Source organism: Peromyscus leucopus, chromosome 19, assembly GCF_004664715.2.
Source record: "Peromyscus leucopus breed LL Stock chromosome 19, UCI_PerLeu_2.1, whole genome shotgun sequence".
In the NCBI taxonomy this organism is placed as follows: Eukaryota; Metazoa; Chordata; class Mammalia; order Rodentia; family Cricetidae; genus Peromyscus; species Peromyscus leucopus.
Window position 1 is genome coordinate 82,951,387 of NC_051079.1, and position 20,265 is coordinate 82,971,651.

At 50.8% G+C, this 20,265-nt stretch overlaps 1 protein-coding gene across 2 annotated transcripts in view; it reads left to right on the plus strand.

Annotated features, from left to right (window-relative positions):
• Positions 1 to 19,475, plus strand: part of Tent4a (terminal nucleotidyltransferase 4A) — a 35,028-nt gene extending 15,553 nt beyond the window's left edge. The window contains exons 3-14 of one of the 2 annotated variants that reach the window (XM_028873683.1): positions 3,350 to 3,473; positions 4,287 to 4,333; positions 5,489 to 5,609; positions 7,378 to 7,485; positions 8,309 to 8,437; positions 10,562 to 10,775; positions 12,763 to 12,889; positions 13,741 to 13,841; positions 14,395 to 14,567; positions 15,021 to 15,179; positions 16,152 to 16,316; positions 17,302 to 19,475. In XM_028873683.1, the coding sequence (XP_028729516.1) occupies positions 3,350 to 3,473; positions 4,287 to 4,333; positions 5,489 to 5,609; positions 7,378 to 7,485; positions 8,309 to 8,437; positions 10,562 to 10,775; positions 12,763 to 12,889; positions 13,741 to 13,841; positions 14,395 to 14,567; positions 15,021 to 15,179; positions 16,152 to 16,316; positions 17,302 to 17,496 (1,663 nt within the window). In that variant the 3' untranslated portion in view covers positions 17,497 to 19,475. The remainder of the gene's footprint in view (positions 1 to 3,349; positions 3,474 to 4,286; positions 4,334 to 5,488; positions 5,610 to 7,377; positions 7,486 to 8,308; positions 8,438 to 10,561; positions 10,776 to 12,762; positions 12,890 to 13,740; positions 13,842 to 14,394; positions 14,568 to 15,020; positions 15,180 to 16,151; positions 16,317 to 17,301) is intronic. The other variant, XM_028873684.1, reaches the window with a different exon arrangement.
• Positions 19,476 to 20,265: the final 790 nt, after the last annotated feature.

A 20,265-nucleotide genomic window follows, 5' to 3' on the forward strand; every position in this document is an offset into this window, starting at 1 on the left:
GGTTGAGAAGAAGGAAGGGCAGCACTCTGGGCAGCTTCGAAGTTGTGCTGGTGGGGTGGGGAGTAGAGGAGCCAGCTCTGCCCAGGCAGGAGCAGGAGGAAGGGTAGGGACCAGGAGCCCAGGTTCTGGCTTCGCCTGCCTTGGGTTTTTGCATAGACTGGGTGCAGCACTTCCACAGTGGAAACCATCCCCCTCCCAGGATGGCCACTGCTTTCCTTGGTAGCTGGATTTGCTATGCAGTGATTTGGTTTGGCTTTGTAGCTGTGGTCTTTTCTTCTTAAAAATAGCCCAGTGATCCAGGCTCCATGCCCCTGATCTGGGTGTTAAGGGTAGAAACTGATGGAACGCACAGAAGAGACGTGAGAAAATCTGTTTCCCTCTGGTGTTCTAAGATGGTCTCATGTAGTCCAGGCCACTGTCAGCTCTCTGTTCTCATGCCTCTATCTCCAAGTGCTGGGATTATAGATGTGGGTCACCACACTCAGTCTGCCATTACCCCTTGAATGGATTTGGACTTCCAGGAAAGTGATTATAGAGGAAAACTACCTTGTTTTTCTATGAACTTTAATTTTCAGTAGAAAAATATACTAGAAAAGTCAGCTCTCTAGTATTCTCATGGTGAAAACTAAAGCTCACCAAGAAGCCCCTGGTCTGGCCATCTTCATCCTCAGAATAATCACAGAGTCCCTAGTTCAGGCACTGCAGTACTCAGTGCAGTCCCTGTCCCCATGGAATTGGAGCTAGGCCTGGCCTGTGGGCCAAAAGCTATCTTCAGTATCTCAGAGACAAGCATGGTCCCCTTGGTTACGATGTTCCGTTTCTACACTATAGATCGAGCAAATGGAGTACAAAACTCAGGATGCTCTGGGAATCCAGCACTACAAGGTGGTGGCAAGCATTTCCCCAGAGGCTGCTGATAAAGGCTGAGCACAGCTGGGCTGCTTTCCCAGGGCATGCAGCCTGGCGGTTGGTGAGTGGCAGGCCCTAGAGTATGAAGACAAGGTTCTGACAGAGTGAACACGCAGGCCTCCAGCATATCCCTTTGTGTTCTTCCTTCTCCGCACCTGGTGGAGGCCCCAAGAGGAGTGGAAGCAGGGATCCCTCCAGGCTTCTAGACCACTGGAAACCTGTCCCTTAGCTGGCAGCTGCCTCCATGCACAGCGGTGGCTTTTCTCACTGGGGCAGTGCTGACCACAGCAGGATTAGCATCAGCTCCCACTAGCTATGGGATGCCACCTCTGTGGCCCATGAGAGCTGGAACGTGAGGCAGCCACAGGCTCTTGAGGTCTGCCCAGACATGACAGTGATGCTCTGATTGCCCATGTCTGTTAACAGCTGTCATCAATCATCAGACATCCTGTCCTCACTGACTCAGTTTTGTGGTGCCTTGGTGACCCTGCTTGCTTCCAGGAAAGGCCAACAGGAGGCTTGGCTCTTTGTCTCACCCCTTGTCTTAGTTAGGGTTTCTCTTGCTGTGCAGAGGCACCATGACCATGACAACTCTTATGAAGGAAAACATTTATTTGGGGTTAGCTTACAGTTTCAGAGGTTTAGTCTATTATTGTCATGGCAGGAATCATGTCAGTCTGCAGACAGACATGGTGCTGGAGAAGGAGCTGAGAGTTTCTACATCTGTATCTTCAGGCAGCTAGAGGTCAACTGGCTTGAACTCTTGAGGCCTGAAAGCCCACCCCCTAGTGACACACTTCCTCCAACAAGGTCACACCTCCTAATAGCACGGCTCCCTATGGACCAAGTATCCAAACACATGAGACTATGGGGGCCATTTCTCTTCAGACCACCACACCCTCATCTCAGGGCACCAAGGCAGTCTAGCAGCAGCAGTATTCTGTTCTGAGAACACAAAGCCCATGTTCTTGACTGAATTTTTCCCAGAACAGTGGTAACGTTTCCATTGCATTTCTCATGATTTCAGATAGACGAGTGCCTGTCCTGCCTCGCTGATAGGCCCATAGCGCTGGAAGAGCCCTGTGTTCTGATGGGCACCTGGGGAGGCTAAGCCTTATTTACTTGGAGGGCCGCGCTCTCTCGGCCCTGAGTGAGTGATGAGGCGTCTGAGCACACACTGTGTTTTACTGGTGGGTGTTGGCTGTGGACCAGAGGACTTGTCACCTCCCAGGTATCCTCCTGGTGACTTCCCCTGAGGCCTGGGGAGCAGGAAAGCAACTGCTTGATACTGTTGGTGTTTCAGACGTAGCTTCAAAGAAGGTTGGCTGTGTGTACTGCTTTGCTAGTGAAGACTGGAGTCACATTTGGCCATCGGACCTCTCTGTCTACAAGATGTGTGGTGTGGCCAGTCTGTGAGCTATGCATGAGACTAGTGAGCTGGCCTCAGTGTTCTGCTGTGGTTTGGACCAGTTATTTAATTATCGTCTCTGTCTCTGTGTTGGCCTATTTCTGAACCCTGCTCTCGGACTGTGAACTCTGCTGTTCTCATCCTGAGCTGCTGAGACCTGGGCTGTTCATGTATCTTTCCCGTCTCAGGCTTGTGTATTACCTGTCATGAGGCACCCAGTGGAGGGACCTGTGTGATTGAGGAGGCCTTGATGGGGCCTGCACCTTTGGCTGGCTGCTGCACTGCACAGTGGTTATCAGAAAACGTCCTTGCTGTGAGTGCAGCTCTCACACGGACACTGTTGAGAATGTTTCCTTAAAGGCTGGTCAGAAATGCACTAATGCTTGGAATTGACAAGGGTTCACCTGTGCAGCTAAGCCATACTGCGAGATTTCGTGTACTGCAGTTTTCATTTATTGTGTATTTTCATAGAAAAGACACTCGGGGCTAGAAAGATGCCTCAGTAGTAAAGAGCATTGGCTGTTCCTCCAGAGCACCTGGACTTGGTTCTCAGTGCCCACATGGCAACTCTCTGCTGTCTGTAACTCTAGTTCCAGGAGCTCTGATGCCCTCTTAGGGCCTCTGAGAGTACCATGTGTACAAGAGGTGCACAGACATGCTTGCAAGGAAAACTCCCAGACACATAAAATAAATAGTAATAAAAACTAAATAAGCTGGACCTTTTCTAAGTGTAATTTTTATTTCATGTGTACGGCTGTTTGCTGTGTGTCTGTCTACCATGTATGTACAGCGCCTTTGGAGACCAGAAGAGGACGACAGGTCCTCTAGAACTAGAATTACAAAGAGTTGTGAGCCACCCTGCTGGTGCTAGGAATCGAACCTGGGGTCCTCCGGAAGAGCAGCCAGTGCTCTTAACCACATCACTCCAGTCCCAGAAGCTGGCTTCTGAGTGGCTCCAAATATATTTTCATCTATAGAAAAAGGTAGGATTCTGCTTAATTGTAACTCTTGTTTTTCTCTTTTATCCCCCAGGCTTCATGAAGAAATAATTGACTTTTATAACTTCATGTCCCCTTGTCCTGAAGAGGCAGCCATGAGAAGGGAGGTGGTGAAACGGATCGAAACTGTGGTGAAAGACCTCTGGCCGACAGCTGAGGTGGGTACCTGTCCTGGCACCTCACCACCCCGTCAGTGTGAATGCCCTGTGATTGTTTTGTCAGCTGTGCCCACACCCCGTGGGTGGAGTGGCCCTCCAGGCACAGTCCTGGGCAGCGTCACCTGGGAGCTGCTTACAGAAGCGCTCTCCACTCTGCTTGGCTGACTCCAACTCTGGAGTGGTTCAGTGGTCAGCTCACCAGTGCTGCTGGAGGATTCATTCATGTTGACACTCTGATATTCATTTATTCTTCCTCCCGCCTCCCCCTTTCCCTTCTCTCTCCTTCTTGTTTTCAGTTCTCCTGAAGGTTAGAAAGCTCACTCCTGCCCCACCCCCACTTCAGTCCTGCACTTCATAGCATGCAACGTGTTTGTTCCATTAGAAATTGCAAATACAAGTGGAGCACGGTGGTGCTGCATGCCTTTAGTCCCAGCACTCAGGAGGCAGAGGCTGTGAGTTCAAGGCTAGCCTGGTCTACATAGTAAGTTCCAGGATAGCCAGAGCTACATAGAGAGAGAGAAAATTGCAGTGTTTCATAGGACCTCACTTTCACACGGATGAGTAAGTGTCTGTGGAAATGAGGTACTTGGGTATTTGCAGTTCTTATGCAGGTACTCTGCAGTATGCCAACTGTGACCAGGTAGCTAATAGCCTGGCCTGCATTTTGATGTAAACATACAAGGAATTTTCTAGTTTGTTGTAGCATTTCACCTGCTTCCTCCCCTAACTTCCAAACTGGTTTTGTTGTTTACTCATGTTTTGCAAGGCATAATGGGAGTCTGCTGACCTGACCTGTGGGGCATTTTCTTTCAGGTGCAGATATTTGGCAGCTTTAGTACAGGTCTCTATCTTCCAACAAGGTGAGTGCCACTCAGATGATTGTGTGCTTTAGTGTTTACTTATGGAGTAGATGGTGTGTGTGTGCATCCGAGGCATGAATAGCCGGCAAACGGGAAGGATTGTGGGACGATAGGCAGAAAGGGGAACTTAGGTTAGTATTAAGGCACCAAATTGCTTGCTTGGCACTTTTTGTCTTGCTTTTAATTTCTTATGGAACAGGAATGTTGAACATTAGAGACAGAAGATGAATGGGAACTGCCTTAGTCTCTGCTACTGTAACCCAGTGCCCCAGGCTGGCTGCAGTGTAAACTCTGCCTTAGTCTCTGCTACTGTAACACAGTGCCCCAGGCCGGCTGAATTGTAAACCATAGAAGCTTATTTGGCTCTCAGTTCTAGGGACTGAAAAGTCCAAGATCCAGAGGCCACAGCTGGATCAAACGCTTCCTTTGTGTAACTAACCCACCTATGTGTCAGTGCTCTTGATCCTCTAACTTGGTCACTAAGACAGCGCCCCCAGAATCTGCTCACCTCAGAAAGGCATTGGTGATGTTTGTTGGCAGCCACATTTCAGTGGGGGTCTTTGGAGACGGGATGAACATTGGTTTTAGAACAAGCACTGGGGCATGGGGATGTGGTTGCAGTAGTGAATAGAAAGCTTTAATGAATAGTTGAGCACAATTCTGCTTGAACAGTATTTCATGAAGATCTTTATGTGGAAGAAGTGTCAGATTTACATCCTAAAATTGTCTTCTGGGTTTGTATTTTCATGTGCATGATGTGTAGGTGGTTTTTGTTGTACAAGCTACTTAGCATTTGGAGGCTAAAGTGGCTATGATGTCAGAACTAACGGACTCTAGAAGCCGAGCAGATTCAGAGTCCTCAGGGATCCCTGGGCCTTCAGGCGAGCACCAGTAACAACAGTAGCCTAGCTGTCTGGAAAGTCATGTATTCATTTCACCCCTTTGATTCCGGGGGCTTTGAGGACCTTTTCACGCTTGCTTTGCGTAGTTACATGGCTCAAGAGCTGCATTCAGTGCCCAACACTTAGGTGCTTGATGGGATTCTGCTATTACCTTTTGGTACAGAGGCAGCATGCTGGGAAGCTGGCCTCCCACGTGGGAAGTCACCTCCTGGTGAAGTGTGTTGTGACTAAGGTGTGTTTCTCTTCTCACCAGTGACATAGACCTGGTTGTCTTTGGGAAGTGGGAGCGTCCTCCATTACAGCTGTTGGAACAAGCCCTTCGGAAGCACAACGTGGCTGAGCCGTGCTCCATCAAAGTCCTTGACAAAGCTACCGTGAGTATGGGGCCTGACAGCTCACCTGAGTAGGAGTCCCTCTCCACAGTGTCCTCTGATCTTCCTGACAGTGGTTACTGCCTACATTTTGAAGATTGTCCTCTGGTGGTATAAACATGCAAACAAGTGACCATCTTCATGCTTAGCCAGCTGAGGAGCTGTTTGGTGATAGTTGGACTTCTTGATATTTGTGAGATCTTCATACTTGGCCCTAAGAGACAGAATTGTGTCCATGTCCATCCAGGGAGTAGGAGGAAGAGGAAGATAGCTAGGGAGAATCCTGTGTCCCTTGTGCTGTTGACCAGGAGTGCAGCGTTGGGGGCGGTGTGACTGTGTGCTTTTTATATGGGAAAGAAGCATGCTAGCTTACATTGGAAGGGGAGCACCCAGAGTTCCCTGTGCATAGGAAAGGCCCATCTCAGGCTGGAAGGTGTCCTGTGGGGTTTGTTACAGTGACTCGGTCCCTGGCCCTGGTGTGCACCAGTTGCCAGCTCTGCCCCCGTGGGCTGCTGTTCCAGCTTGGACTTGGAGTGTCACCTCCTCTGCAGGGTCTGCATGGGGGAAGTGTGGGCTTCCTTCCCCTTCTGTGACCTTCTCTCTGGTGCCTGCCTGCTCTGCATTTTGGCCTGTTTAGATGGTAAGCATGCCCGTCGAGGAGTGGGCATCTTCACAGAGTACCCGTACCTTTCCAGCAGCAGTCCCTCCAGGCATGGCTCCCCACCCTGCCTTTTGTGTACCGGGCTCTGCTCAGTCAAGACCCTGGCCCCTCCTAAGCTGCTGAGCGCCATGCTGCACTCAGTCCTTCAGCTGACAGGCAGGCACTGTCCCCTTTCACATTCAACACCTGAGGAACCACCCACAATGAATAGCAAGGAGATGGACTGGGCTCCATTAAACACCTGGGCAGAAGTGGCACCTTCCTGTAGCCGGGTCCTTGCCATGGTCCGTCATCTTTGCCATGTCTACTCTCTCTTTGATCTCTCATCCAGGGAGAGATCCAGCTCTCTCAGACACTCGGCCTCTCCTCTTAGTGGCCCCTCATGTCTGTGCAGTTGATGAAAACGAGGCCCTTTGACGGTGCAGGAAGCAGGAGGGATGTGCTGTTGATTTGTTATTTAGATGTAAACTCACTCTGGCCTGACGTCCCTGAGCCCTTGAACTTCTCAAGGTCCAGACAGTAACTTGGAGGAATGGTGGGTGTAGCCTCTTGGTCCTCCTGACCTCCCTGCCGCAGTGTGTTGGGCACTGAGTACTGTGTACCCTGCCCTCAGTCACTTGAAGATGGGCCCATCCCACCTCTGAGGGGGTGCTCTCTATTGAGTATCCTCCCATGATATCCATGGATTCGGATCTTGGGGTGCAAAGGTGTTGTGTGTGGTGCAGCCTGTCTGTTAGTAACAGCTGCTCCAGAATAAGTACGGTAGTGTTACTGCTTATTTCTCAGTGTGTCTGGCCCCTCGCCCCCAAGTCTACCAAGTAGAAATGGGGCTTATCTTTGAGCATGTGTGATATGGTTTCCCCCAGTCCTCTTTCTCAGGCTCCTGTTCCCTTCTGGCTGTCCCACTTCAGAGTCAGCCTGTAGGAGCAGGTGCAGTGGAAATCCTGCTGTGAGGGAGGAGGGGGAGGGACATCATTTGGGTCCCTAGTGACCACTGAGATTGACTCTTGACAGAACCCTTCTTTAGTACTGCTCTTGAGGACTGCTCATTCCCATTGGTGGAGAGAGAAGGTGGATGTCAAAGCAGCTGTTTAAATTAAATCTTCACAGGTGCCAATCATAAAGCTCACAGACCAGGAGACTGAAGTCAAAGTCGACATCAGCTTTAACATGGAGACTGGTGTCCGGGCGGCTGAGTTCATCAAGAACTACATGAAGGTACGCTGTCTCAGGTCCACAGTAAAGACGGGGCGGGAGATCTTGGTACTCATTTTTCTCATGAATGTTAAAAACTTTGGTGTGGGGCCTTGTTAGTAAAACAGACGATGCAATTATGAGTACCCTTTAATGGGGTTTTTAGAGGAAATCAGGAAGTACATAGCTGTTTTTCTGATTGACTTGGAGTAACTACTTACTAACATTGAGCCTCATTTTAGAGAGCTTGGGAGAAATGTTCTTTCTGTTAGTGCACAGCCTTGTTCCCGGCTCAGGGCCACACTCACAAGTTGAGGTGGACATTCCTTCTGTGGGTCAGCTCCCTTTGGAGGCCTCAATGCCTCTACGTGTGAGAATTGGCTTGGTGCTTGAGCTGATGCCTTTTGGAGCTTTGACCAGGCTGTTGGCAGTCAGGCAGACGGCTCCCTCCTGAACAGAGCCCTGGAGTCTCCTGTCTGTCGTCCACTTTGTCGTTGGATCTGCAGCATTTGCACCCCAGAGGACACTGGATCAGCCTCTCCCCATGTCCTAGCCTCCCTGCTTTCCTTCTGCTCACAGCTCGAGTGCACCTGCTTACTCCCTCTGGGTGCTCAGGACTCTTGTGGCAGGGTCCTCCTGTGTCACCGAGTCCCTATTGGGGGAGAGAGGGCCTTTTCATACTCCCTCAGCTAGTGTGAATCCTTAAGCCTAAAACTGGAGACAGTTCTTGTTTGGAGGTGGGGGCAAGAGGATGGATGAGTAGTTCTTTCTCTCATGTGAAGCTTGCTGTCTAGAGTCCCTGTAGAAGCACATCAGCTGACCGGTACGTGTTTGCTTGGCTTTACAGAAGTACTCGCTACTGCCGTACTTGATTTTAGTGTTGAAGCAGTTCCTCCTGCAGAGGGATTTGAACGAAGTCTTCACGGGAGGCATCAGCTCCTACAGCCTCATCTTAATGGCCATCAGCTTCCTGCAGGTGAGTGGGTCTCCTCTGAACCGTTCTCGACGTATGTGGCGACCCTCACCATGGGCGGAGCAGCTCCCTTCCTGCTGCTTCGCTGGCTGGCTGGCTGGCTCAAGGCATGGTGTCTTGGTCAGTGTTGCTCCGGAAGCTTGATTCTGTGGCTGACTTCTGTCAGGTGATGTCCGTCTGAGCTCCAGGAAGCTTTTGTATGTTGAGAACACATATATTGTGCATTCAGAGTGAGAGAGAGCAAGAGTTAGTTGGTTTATTTATATATAAATCATAAAAAGCCTTTTTCATTGGTGCTGATCTGCAGTTTGTCCCCAAACACATTCAGAATAAAGGGCGGGTACCAACACGGGGAAAAGATGGAGAAAGTTCCTTCTATGTTTTTCTCATTTGGTTTTGGAGATAAAGTCGCTCTAGTCGTGGATGGCCTGGGACTTACTGTGTAGCCCAGGCTGACTTGGACCCACGACAGTCCTTTGGACAGCTTCCCTGGGGCTGAGATTATGTCTGTGAGCCACTTTGCTTGGCAAGCCTTCTGGGATTGGTGGTCTTGAGTTAGGTGTCGTCTTTGTTTACCTTGGTGAGTGAAGCACAGGAGGCCTGTCTGCACGGATCTCTCACTCTACAGGCCAGACTGACCTGGAATTCACTAGGTAGTCCAGGCTGCCCTTGGACTGGGAACAGTTTTTCTGCCTTGGGCTCCTAAGTGCTGAGATTATGGGTATGAGCTTTTGCCCCTGCTGACAGTTTCACATGTATAAAATCGTACCTAAGTTAATTAAAATTCTATTGTATTTACATTTGCTTGAAAAAAAATTTGCTAAATAAAAATATTTCAGCCACCCAAGTATATGTCCCCATGTATATCAGTGATTTTCCTTTGCATTTGGTGAGGGTTTATCAATTCCAGTGACATTGTTAGCCTGCAAGTTAAACTACAGCTCGAGAGGGCTGTGTGTGAGCTTTGGCTCCCAGACTTGTGGCCCTGAAGCTTGTGTCCTGGAGATGTGACAGCAGAGAAGCTTTTAGTGCTGAGCCGTGAGCTCCACCCAGCCCACCCTGTTCTAATCTAATGGTGCAGCCTCATAGCACACCAAGTGTGGGACATTACTGTGAACTGAAGGGCGCTGTTTTTATTTCCTGAGTACCCCTGATTTGAGGTAACACATTTCAGTTACCTTGTAAGAACAGTTAGGATGTGCATGTCACCTTGGGAGGGGTTCCAGGGCCTCCTGGTGTGCTTGTTGCTGGGGTCCAGAACTCACAGGGCCATATAGACAGGCTGGGATTGCTGTTTCCTCTCCACCTTCTGTGCCTGTGTTAGCCCAGCTGCCTCAGGCTGGACCTGGTGTATCATCATGCTCATCTCACAGCTGCCTGAGGGAAGGCGGCCAGGCCCTGGGCTGGGCTGACTGGAGCATCCGATTTGACTCAGGCAGAATGCCCTGCTCTTTGGAAGAGGTTAGATCTAGGAACCCAGAGCTCTGATGTCACAGGGATCTCCCGGGGGAGCCATGCTGCATGCTTCAGCCCTGTGCTGCCAACTAGTGTGTTAGTGAGACTTGACCGTCACCATCTAGAATTGTGCAAAGGACAGAGTTCTGCGTGGCTAAGGAGACTGAGCCATACACAACCCTCGAGTGCTTGGAGTGTGGCCAGTGAGACTGACGGGGGCTGCTTACGCTCATTCCTATGTGCTGGCTGCACGTCACCACACTTGTGAATTGGCAGGGGACAGTGGGCAGGGCTCAGAAGGAGACCCTTTGGCTCCTTGGAGAGAGAGTGGTGTGTATGAAAGCAGCATGTGAGATCTGTGCAGTTAGGCTTAGTCCGCTCACAGTCTGGTTCACGTGCTGTGTGGTTCTGTTCAGTGTCATCCTGCCACCTATTGGTGGCATGTCAGGACGGTGAAGTAATGTGAGGGGCAGTTGCACAGACTGAAAACATGCCTACTGTTGGGCAGCCTGGGGCCAGTTCGATGCCTGGGTTTGGAAGTCGCGCTCTGAGTGGCTGACGGGTGGCCTGGGGCTCTTGAGTGGGGACTCGTATCACTCTGGAGAGGCCGCCAGGTGAGTGTCGTAGAATGTACCCTGAGCTCCCATGTCTGTGGCTGTGCTGCCTTTACAGTTACATCCAAGAATTGACGCCCGGAGAGCTGACGAAAACCTCGGAATGCTTCTTGTAGAATTTTTTGAACTTTATGGAAGAAATTTTAATTACTTGAAAACTGGTATTAGAATAAAAGAAGGAGGTGCCTATATCGCCAAAGAAGAGATTATGAAAGCCATGACCAGTGGGTACCGACCGTCGATGCTGTGCATTGAGGACCCCCTGTTACCTGGTGAGTCTACTCCTCTGGCTGGGAGCACAGTGCTGGTTTTTGAGTCCGCAGACCTCAGTGGTGACACTTTGCCTTGTCTAGCTAGTTTACTGCCTTTTAAAGGGTTTACACTGTGTGAACCAGAATTAGGGAAGGTTAATCCCTGCATCCTTACGAAACCATTCAATCTGGGAAGAAGCTTGTGCCAGTAAGTGCGGCGTCTCCGCTGGGTGTTTCTCCAGGTGCCTTCCTGTGTCCCGGGAACGGTGCTTCCTGGGTGGCCGGCTGGACCTCTCCCAGCCCCACTCCCATGGCTTGTGTCACCGTGGTGACAGCTGGCCTTCAGATCTCGGTCAGTCTGATGAAGCCGTGCTGCAGATTCTTGTGTGATTATGTTCTTGTCTGATGCTACTGTTCAGTTCTGCACGTGCCTGTTGAGCGTCTCTGGGGTGAGAGACCTGCGCTGGTGAGGGACTCAGGGATGGGCAGCTGACAGGATGCCGTGACTGCCACAGGTCCCTGGTGCTTTGTCCTGTGCTCATGGGATTGCATGAGCAGTGGGGTCTGCGGAGCAGGCGCCTCCCAGGCTTTCTGCGTTAGGGGACCCTCCTCACTGCACCCCACACCCCTGCATTAGGACCCTCACTGCATGCATCCATCCTCACTGCACCCCACACCCCTGCATTAGGACCCTCCTCACTGCACTGCACTGCACCCCCACCCTGCATTAGGACCGTCCTCACTGCACCCCACACCCCTGCATTAGGACCGTCCTCACTGCACCCCACACCCCTGCATTAGGACCTCACTACTGCCCACTTGTGCAATTCCCTCACTGCACTGCATTAGGACCGTCCTCACTGTGCACTCCAATTTGCATTCACTGCACCCCATTCATGCATCCCTACTGCGTAGGACCAATGGGACTTCCTCATTTTAGGACCCTGTTAGAATGCAGATACTGTGCATCCGTTTACGCAAAGATTGTTTCGCTCCTGGCATGGACCCACACCCTGCATTAGGACTGCTGCACAGATACCACCTGGCACAGGACCCTCTCACTGCATACAGGATGTGGTTGTTGGGCGCTGTGACATTGCCCTGTGTGTATTCCTGTTTATTATTTATTTATTTTATTATCCTAAAATGCAATGATCATTTTAATAGTGTTTCATTGCTTCTAGGGTGAGATTGATTTCTGTAAAAATCGGCTGAAAGAAAATTACTGACAGCTCTACTCAGCTGTCTGTAAGTGGCGTGACAGACTGCATAGATGGGGGGTGTGGCTTCCTGGGAGTGCCCTGTGCGAGTGTCTGCTGGACCATCCAGCTGGAGACACCCTTGTCTTCAGGTGTTGGTTTCAGTGTGCCTGCATCACTGCTGTTCGCTACCTGAACATTTCATCTAGGAAATGAAATTCCAGTGTCCCCCCGAAACAGTCCATACCTTCTGCCTGTGCGGAGTGAACGCTAAAGTTCCTCTTGGCTCTAGTGAAGGCTTCGTTGGTCTGCTCTGTGAGGTACTTCACCTGCCCTCTTCCTTGAAGAGCATACTTCACCAGTTCTGATAGTGTGCCCAGGCGAACTACCCCGTCATGCTGGGACACTGTCAGGAATTATCCATGAGGTGGTTGTGATGGCAGGTCCACACTGCTGGGTGGTGGTCAGGATGTCGTGGATCTCCTTGTGGTGTGGTGGGTTTCCTTGTGGGTTTTTTCTTTTTCTGCCCCTGGGGACTTAGCAGAGCTCATGAACTGTCAGGATCCCATTTGTGGTAGTAGACTGTCATGTGGATCTGATGCACACTGAGCCTGTCGGCACTTCTGTACCGTGAGCTAGGTGCTGCAGTCAGCAGCAGCTCAGTGGCGCACTCACGTGCCTGTTGTGTGAGCCGCTGAAGCTGGAGGCATTTAGTGATGAGACCCCATTCCCAGGGCCTTGCCGGAGAAGTTGGGAACGGCAGGTGACGTTCAGGTCTGAAGCAGTCTGACGGTGGCCTTTCGTTGCAGGAAACGATGTCGGGCGGAGTTCCTACGGGGCCATGCAGGTGAAGCAGGTGTTTGACTATGCGTATATCGTGCTCAGCCACGCTGTGTCACCGCTCGCCAGGTCTTACCCGAACAGGGATTCTGAAAGGTAATGGGTCTTGTGCCAGGGTTCTGGGCTTCTCTCTGGAGTGGCAGCTGCACTTTCTCTAGTCATGTGTTTCTGTGACATTGGTGGGCACATTGCCATAGTTGAGTGGACCTTGGTGATAAAGAAAGCCTGTTGGGATTCAGGATGGCTTTTGGGTGGCCCGTGGTCTAGGGCCCATGAACATTTCTTGTGGGTTGGTATTTATTAACACTTACTAATAGGGAGTTCTGTGCTGGGGGCAGATTCCTGACTTGTAAAGCCACCGTCAGGTGTGCACGATTAGCATGTGAACAGTCCTCTGAGCACACCGCTCTCCCTCATCCCTCAGATGTCGCTGTCCTCCAGTCAGACATGTTTCTCTCTGACCCCAGGTTAGCTGCTGTGTAGTATGTTGGGGGTGGAGAGCAGACGGCTGGCAGGGGATGGGAGCGAAGGGAAGGAAAGAAGTCTGTTCCGGGGTGGGCTCTCCCAGGAAGCTGTTAGGAATGACACTGGCTTTATGCCCATTGGCTGTACAGTGTTGCAGGCCAGCCTTAGCCCTGTGATGGGCACTTGGGGTCTCTCCTACCTGTGCAGTGGGAAACAAAATCAGAACTTCATAACTGCTGTGAATGGAGTCTGGGCTCCCCTAAGAAATGGATGGAAGCCATCATCTTTTGTAGACACATCTTGGTTAAGGACATCTACATAGTGAACCTCCTTTTGTCCTACCATGATCTCAGGGTACACTTGAATGTAAGCACGTCAGAACTCACGGATGTTTTGTAAAGTTCACTGAGCTCAGTTTCTTTTGTCCTTAATGAGCCTCACGCCTGACCCCTGATGTCGGTGTCCAACCTTGTTCTTTGCAGTACTTTAGGAAGAATCATCAAAGTCACCCAGGAAGTGATTGACTACCGGAGGTGGATCAAAGAAAAGTGGGGTAGCAGAATCCTCCCGTCTCCAGAGCTGGGTGAGAGACTGACACAGTGCGAGGCCTGGCCCTCTGTCCCCTTGGCACAGAAGCGTCTCCTACCCTCTTGTAGGTTGCTCAAGCCAAGAAAGTGGTTCCTTTTTCTGATAGGCCGTTCATCCCATAAGCTCTGACCTAATAGAAATAGAAGCTGCAGTAGGCATGTGGGAAGGGGCAGGCGAGGGTAGCTGTTAATGCTGCATTTGACTCAGCCCAGACACTTGCCTTCCAACATGTAAATTGAGATAGGTTTTTTCCCGTTTCAAATCTTAGAATTCTAGTGTGTCTTTGTATTTCAGAATTCTGCATTTCTATTGGAAATACTTGCTTTATGTTATAGTTTATAAAAGCTACAGGTAAGATTTATATACCCAGCGTTGGACAAATATTATAATGTTTTCTGATAACTAGTTTATGCATATTTAAAATTAGATTAATTCAGACTTAAGGTTTGGTTTGTTAGTCACACACACAGCGTTTCAGAGCTCAGCGGCCCTTGTGCTGCCTGCACATTGCACTAATTACTGAGCCAGGCTTTGCTTTCCTGCCCCAGACAACAGGATTAAGATCAAGGAGAGAATCAGCACTTGCAATGGGGAGCAGATGAAGAGCCGGGAGCCCAGCTCCCCTTACAGCCAGCGCCTGACTCTGTCCCTGTCCAGTCCCCAGCTGCTCTCCTCAGGCTCCTCTGCTTCTTCCGTGTCCTCGCTCTCGGGAAGTGATATTGTGAGTAGGCTTGTGCTCTTGACGGTCTCCCTCATCTGGGGGGTGGTGTCGGTGTCCTTTTTATCTAGCAGGGATGTGCTCCTCCATCTCAGTCCCTTCCTGGATGTTCATGGGTGTGTGCGAGCGCAGTCTATGCTCAGCCTTCTTTGGCATAAGCCTTAACCCCAGGCTAAACCCAGGCTGTGTTGCTTACATGACCCATTGACCAAGGTAGAATAGCACTCAGCCAAGCTGTGGACTTTTTTTAGTGTTTGTTTGTTTAAGCTGAAGCCCACGTGTCTCATCTGTATTTCCTGTTGCCTAGTCTTCCTCAGTTTGGAAGGGACTGAGGAAGCGGGCTACACTTGGACCGCCTGTCACTCAGCTGGGTTTGCTCTCATGGCCTTTCTTTCCTGCTTGCCTCCCTGAAGTACACTGTGCTCACAGCTCTCTTGTTTCTGTTCTGGACTCTAGGACTCAGACGCGCCAGCCTGCACCACACCCAGTGTCTGTCAGTTCAGCCTACAAGCACCCACCACCCTGATGGCCAGCCTGCCCACAGCCTTGCCGATGCCCAGCAGCAAACCTCAGCCTGCTGCTTCTAGAACATTGATCATGACAACGAACAATCAGGTACAGCATCCTCCCCAGGGACAGCCTCCGAGCCAAGCAGTACACGAGAACAGATCAGTGTTTACTGTGAATTGAGTCTCCTGTAGGCACTTTTGACCCTAGGAATTGATGTGTTTTGGTGGCTGCAGAATGGACCCTGGTCATTCTGTGAGACAGTCTCTGATTTGCTGGAATGTGATGCAGTTCTTAAGCACTGAGTGTCTCTGAGGGGTGCTCTCTCAGTGTCCTGCACACAGTGTCTGGGCATTACCCAGCATTACCCATTGCTAGCTGAAGTAGATACTTTCTTTCTTTCCCTCAGTTCAGTGTACAGACCATTGATGTGTTAGCGTGGATTTGGACGCTGTGCTAATTACACATTGTTTGGGAACTTAATTCTTTCTAAAACTTATATAAAATCAATATAAAATATAAATACTCAATTTTGTGTATACATACCAATTATATATCAATTGGATTTGTGTACACTCAATACATTATTTACTTGAAAGTCAAAGTAAGCTGGGCAGTGGTGGCGCACGCCTTTAATCCCAGCATGTGGGAGGCAGAGGCAGGCGGATCTCTGTGAGTTTGATGCCAGCCTGGACTACAGAGTGAGTTCCAGGACAGGCGCAGCTACACAGAGAAACCCTGCCTCAAGAGGGGGAAAAAAAATTAAAAAGCAGCTTTGGAATGGGGGCGAGTGTAAAGCAGCACAGAACATAGAGATAGATGGGGTTCCTGGAGTCATTGGCCCCGCTGAGATCAACCCACAGACCTGCTCTGCGGCTGTGAGCTGCTAAAGCGCATGACCCCAGTGGGGGTGTTTGCACACTTCACCCCAGCAGCACAGCCGGGACCCTCCCTAGTGCACACACGGAGCTCCGGTTGTTTAAGCTATGGAGTTGTGTCCCAGATCAGCCTGATTGTCTCTGGTGGGGACCTTGGTCCCCTCCTCCCACTCTGGAGGCCTCTGTCTCTCTTTCCTTCCAGACCAGGTTTACTATCCCCCCGCCGACCCTCGGAGTTGCCCCTGTTCCTTGCAGACAGGCTGGTGTTGAAGGAACCACATCTCTGAAGTCTGTTCACCACGTGACTTCCCCAGCCATCCCCTCGGCGTCCCCCAATCCACTGTCTAGTCCTCACCTGTACCACAAGGTGAGTGCCGGCTCCTGTTGCCAAGGCAGCTGCTCCAGCTGGGCCTGGGCCCCTCACCCTCGAAGAGAATTCCAGAAAGCTTTAAAGGGGCCTTTGTCTGTGCAGACTCATACTTGTTTTTCTTTTGTAAGCAGTGTTTCAATGGTCTAGCCTGACAGTTTAAATAGTAGCAGCCTCAGGTCTTCACTGGTACTGCAGTGTAAAGGAGAGCAGGGGTCAAAGTTGAAGACTTACTTGGTGTTCAGTGTACTCAAGTTCATCTTACCACATAGTTTTTTTTTTTTTTTTTTTAAATCAAAAGGTAAAGCCAAGCATAGTGTGTGGCACTGTGTCATGCTGGCATGTCTTGCCAAGTCTCATTAGCCCTGGGAGTGCTTCACGCCCTGAGGTCCTGCTCCGTCCTCCGGGGCTTTAGACCGAAGGCTGTGACCACACAGGGCTGGGTGCCGTCCGGGATTCGGCGCAGCTCGGGCAGCAGTCAGTGCTGCAGTCAGTGCCGCAGTCAGTGCCGCAGTCCTCGCCGCAGTCCTCGCTCTGGGGCTGCTCTGTGCTCACCCAGCCCAGTGGGCAGCGCAGTTGCGTTCTCTGGCGCTGTCCCGCGGTCCTGGCCTCCTGGGTGGCCCGGCCTGGTGGGTTCGCCTGACTCCCGAGCAGCTCCTGTTGTTCTGGTGCACTTCGCAGTTGCTTTGGGAGCAGCCCACGGCTTTGCTGCTGCCGTAAGGATGCTGCGGAGAGGGCAGGCATGCGTGGCTCGTGTGTGGGAGTCCAGACAGGGCCCGGGTTTGTAGGACCGTCTCGTACCTCTGGAGAAGCAGGACGTGTTAGAAGTCTGTGGAGGACGCGAGTGAAGTGCGTTCTTGTCAGAGTGAAGGGTTCCCTCCTGCCCGCTGCATGTCCCGGCAGGGACGCCGCCGCCTCCACGGCTGTGAGGTTCTTGTCCTCTGTGGTCGTGTGCTGCACTCCAGCCTGTTTTCTGTCTTTCCAGCAGCACAGTGGCATGAAACTGTCCATGAAAGGCTCCCACAACCACACCCAGGGTGGAGGCTACAGCTCTGTGGGCAGCGGGACCGCGAGGCCCCCTGTTGGCAACCGAGGGCACCACCAGTACAACCGCACCGGCTGGAGGAGGAGGAAGCACGCGCACACGAGGGACAGCCTGCCTGTGAGCCTCAGCAGATAATGGCTCCTGGCTGCCCCCGCCTCAGACTGCCCATAGGCCTCGGGCACCGCAGGGAACCGAGGCCAGCATCCAGCACCTCCACCGTGGGCTGCCGAGTGCCGCCCAGCACTGGTCACTCTGCATGTTTGTGTGGTGGCCGCATCCATCTTACAGAGCAGCTCCATGTGCTCATCTGTGAAGCCTTACTACACGTGGATGTGCGTCTGCCTGCCCAGAAGTCTTCGTCCGTGCCCACCAGGGCGGCTCAGGAGTGGCAGGGGCCGGATGTGCTCGTGCGGGGTTCTGCAGCCGTGTCCGCCTGTCCCAGGCAGAGTAGTCAGGCCCTGCCACGTGTCTGTCTCATGGGAGTGTGCAGGCTGCCGTTTTACTGCCCTCATGTCTTGTTTGAAACTTCGGGACTGTTTTTCTATGTAAATATTGAAAACTTATGATTTGTGCAATAACTCAGATATTTTTTATTTAATTTCATATTTTCACATAAGTTATATTTAAGGGAGGAGGGAATTTTTTTTAAACACGCTTAGATCCTTTCCCAATTTGCATTTTCTAAGTTGGGTTCCTCGTGTTGGCTGGTTGTCTGTTAAACGTCATTACATGAACACCGTAAGGAGGGGCTTGTGGGCTTTATTTTTTACGTCTTTTCTTTTGGTCAGATGCAGGGAAGGGGCCAAGTCATCTTGATGGTTTTGTGAGGCGCTCAGCTCCCAGGCCTCCAGTGTGTACCTGGCAGCCTTGCTGTAGGCCTTGGGCTGTGTCCTGCTCTGACCACAAGTTCTGACATTTTGGTTTGGGTTTTTAAAAACTAGACAGCAAATCCAGCATTTAAAGTGCCAGAAGTAAAAACCTCTAAGGGGAGAAGAGGTTGTCACATCGTACAAATCGTAAAGTATTGTGACTGTGGACGTGCTTCGGTCCGTTAAGTGATGCGGTCTAGAGCCGTGGGCCTGGTGAGTATCATCACAGACAATGGCACCCAGATTAGGAATGTGGAGAAAGGAATTTCCTTGATTCCGTTGAGGAATCTGCATAGCGGTATGCACTCGTTCTGTTAAGAGCAAATATCTGAAAAGTACCTCCGCTGTTCAGGGCACGCGGGGAGTCTATTAATGTATCACAGGAGAGCACAGCCCAGCGTGGGCCCGGGAGCGGCTGGTGCCTGGCGTCAGAAGCATACAGGTATACTATGCAAGTAGTCTGCCGCAACAACCACTGTCTTCTTCGTTACTGTTTTTGGACAAGAATCCATCCATCACCTAACCCCGAGTCTCTGAAGCACCACAGTTGTCCTGGGAGTGCTTGCATCTTGTAGGCCCTCTGGCTTCCGTTTCTAAAATGGGGCTCTGGCCCTGAGAAACACTACAGGTAGGTCAGTCTTTAGGTTCACTAGTGGAGAATGTCAAGACAAGAAGCTGATTGCTGGGACTTCTGATTGACACGCAGCAGTGGGGGTTGTAGGTTGATGTCTGAATGTGATGGACGCCTAGCCAAGGACAGATTCTGCGTCTGGGTCTGCCTCTCGCTGCTGTGGTAGGGCCACTGCCTATGGGAGACAGTCCAGAGCAGAGTAAAGTAGCACATGGGGTCTGCAGCTCATGAGGATTGGAATCATCCAAAATATTTAAAACTATTTAAATTGTGAAACCTGTTGCTAAAGAATATTTATGAACACTGGTCCATAGGCCTGTACTAATTACACATTAGCAATATTGACTGTATCTGCATTAAGGAGCCACCGTGGGGCCGTGTGAGTGACCCGCAGATGTGCGTTTTAAAGTACTATCCCAGGCACAGGTATGTGTCCATCCCCCTAATGGTGAACCAGATGAATTGGCCTGGCTACCACTGTGGCCACATGCTACAGTTTGACAAAAAGATCATGTTTCAATTTTGTGTGTGGACAACAATGTGGACACTAAAATTGACATATTTTTATGTAAAGTTTTTTCTATTCTTTGATTTTTAATAAACTTTAGAAACCAGCTTTGTGTTGACTAGATGCTTCCCTCTGAAGGGTGGGTGGTTTCTGCATTTGCTGCTTGCTGGGTTAAATACAGTTCTGAGGTCATCACCATGGCCAGAATGGTGATGGGTCGTTTTACCGTTAGGCCATTCGATGGGGTTGTGCCTAGGTACTGTGGAAGGCCACTGTGACTGTAGCAGGAGTTCCAGCCCCACATGTGGGTACTTGGAAGACTTCTGGAGGACTCTGCACACCATGTTGTACCATGCTCCGAACTCAGGTGTTCCAGTGAAATGTGCAAATCAACACTGTCACACTTCAAGCTCCCAAACATGATACACCCTCAATATGTGAATTGTGGGGAGTTTGGTAAGCATGACTCTAAGTGACAGGACACATTCAATGTGTGTAGTGGGCTACTGTAATGCCTGTGGACGAGTGTGAACAAAAACGCTCATCCATTCTAACACAGTAGTTCTTTCCCAGTGACTGAGTCAGAGAAAGACCAAGTCATGACCTTAGAAGCCTGAGTGAATTCCAGGCAAGATAGGAAACCCATACGAGGCTTTTTCCCTTGGAAGCTGGTATTCTGACCTCAGGAGTGTGAGGCTGGTCTTGAAGTGCGGGCTGTTTCCATTTCTGCTGAGCAGTATATTGCTGTTAATCTCACCTGTTAGTTTTCAAGTCCTGAGTGTGTGTCCAGGCAGTGGGTGCAGATGTGACTCCCTCCCTCATAACTGTTGGCGCAGGTGTATGTGGGAGGAGTGGCGGAGTCTTCGGGAGTGCGGTTGTGGAGGTGTGCTCAGCCC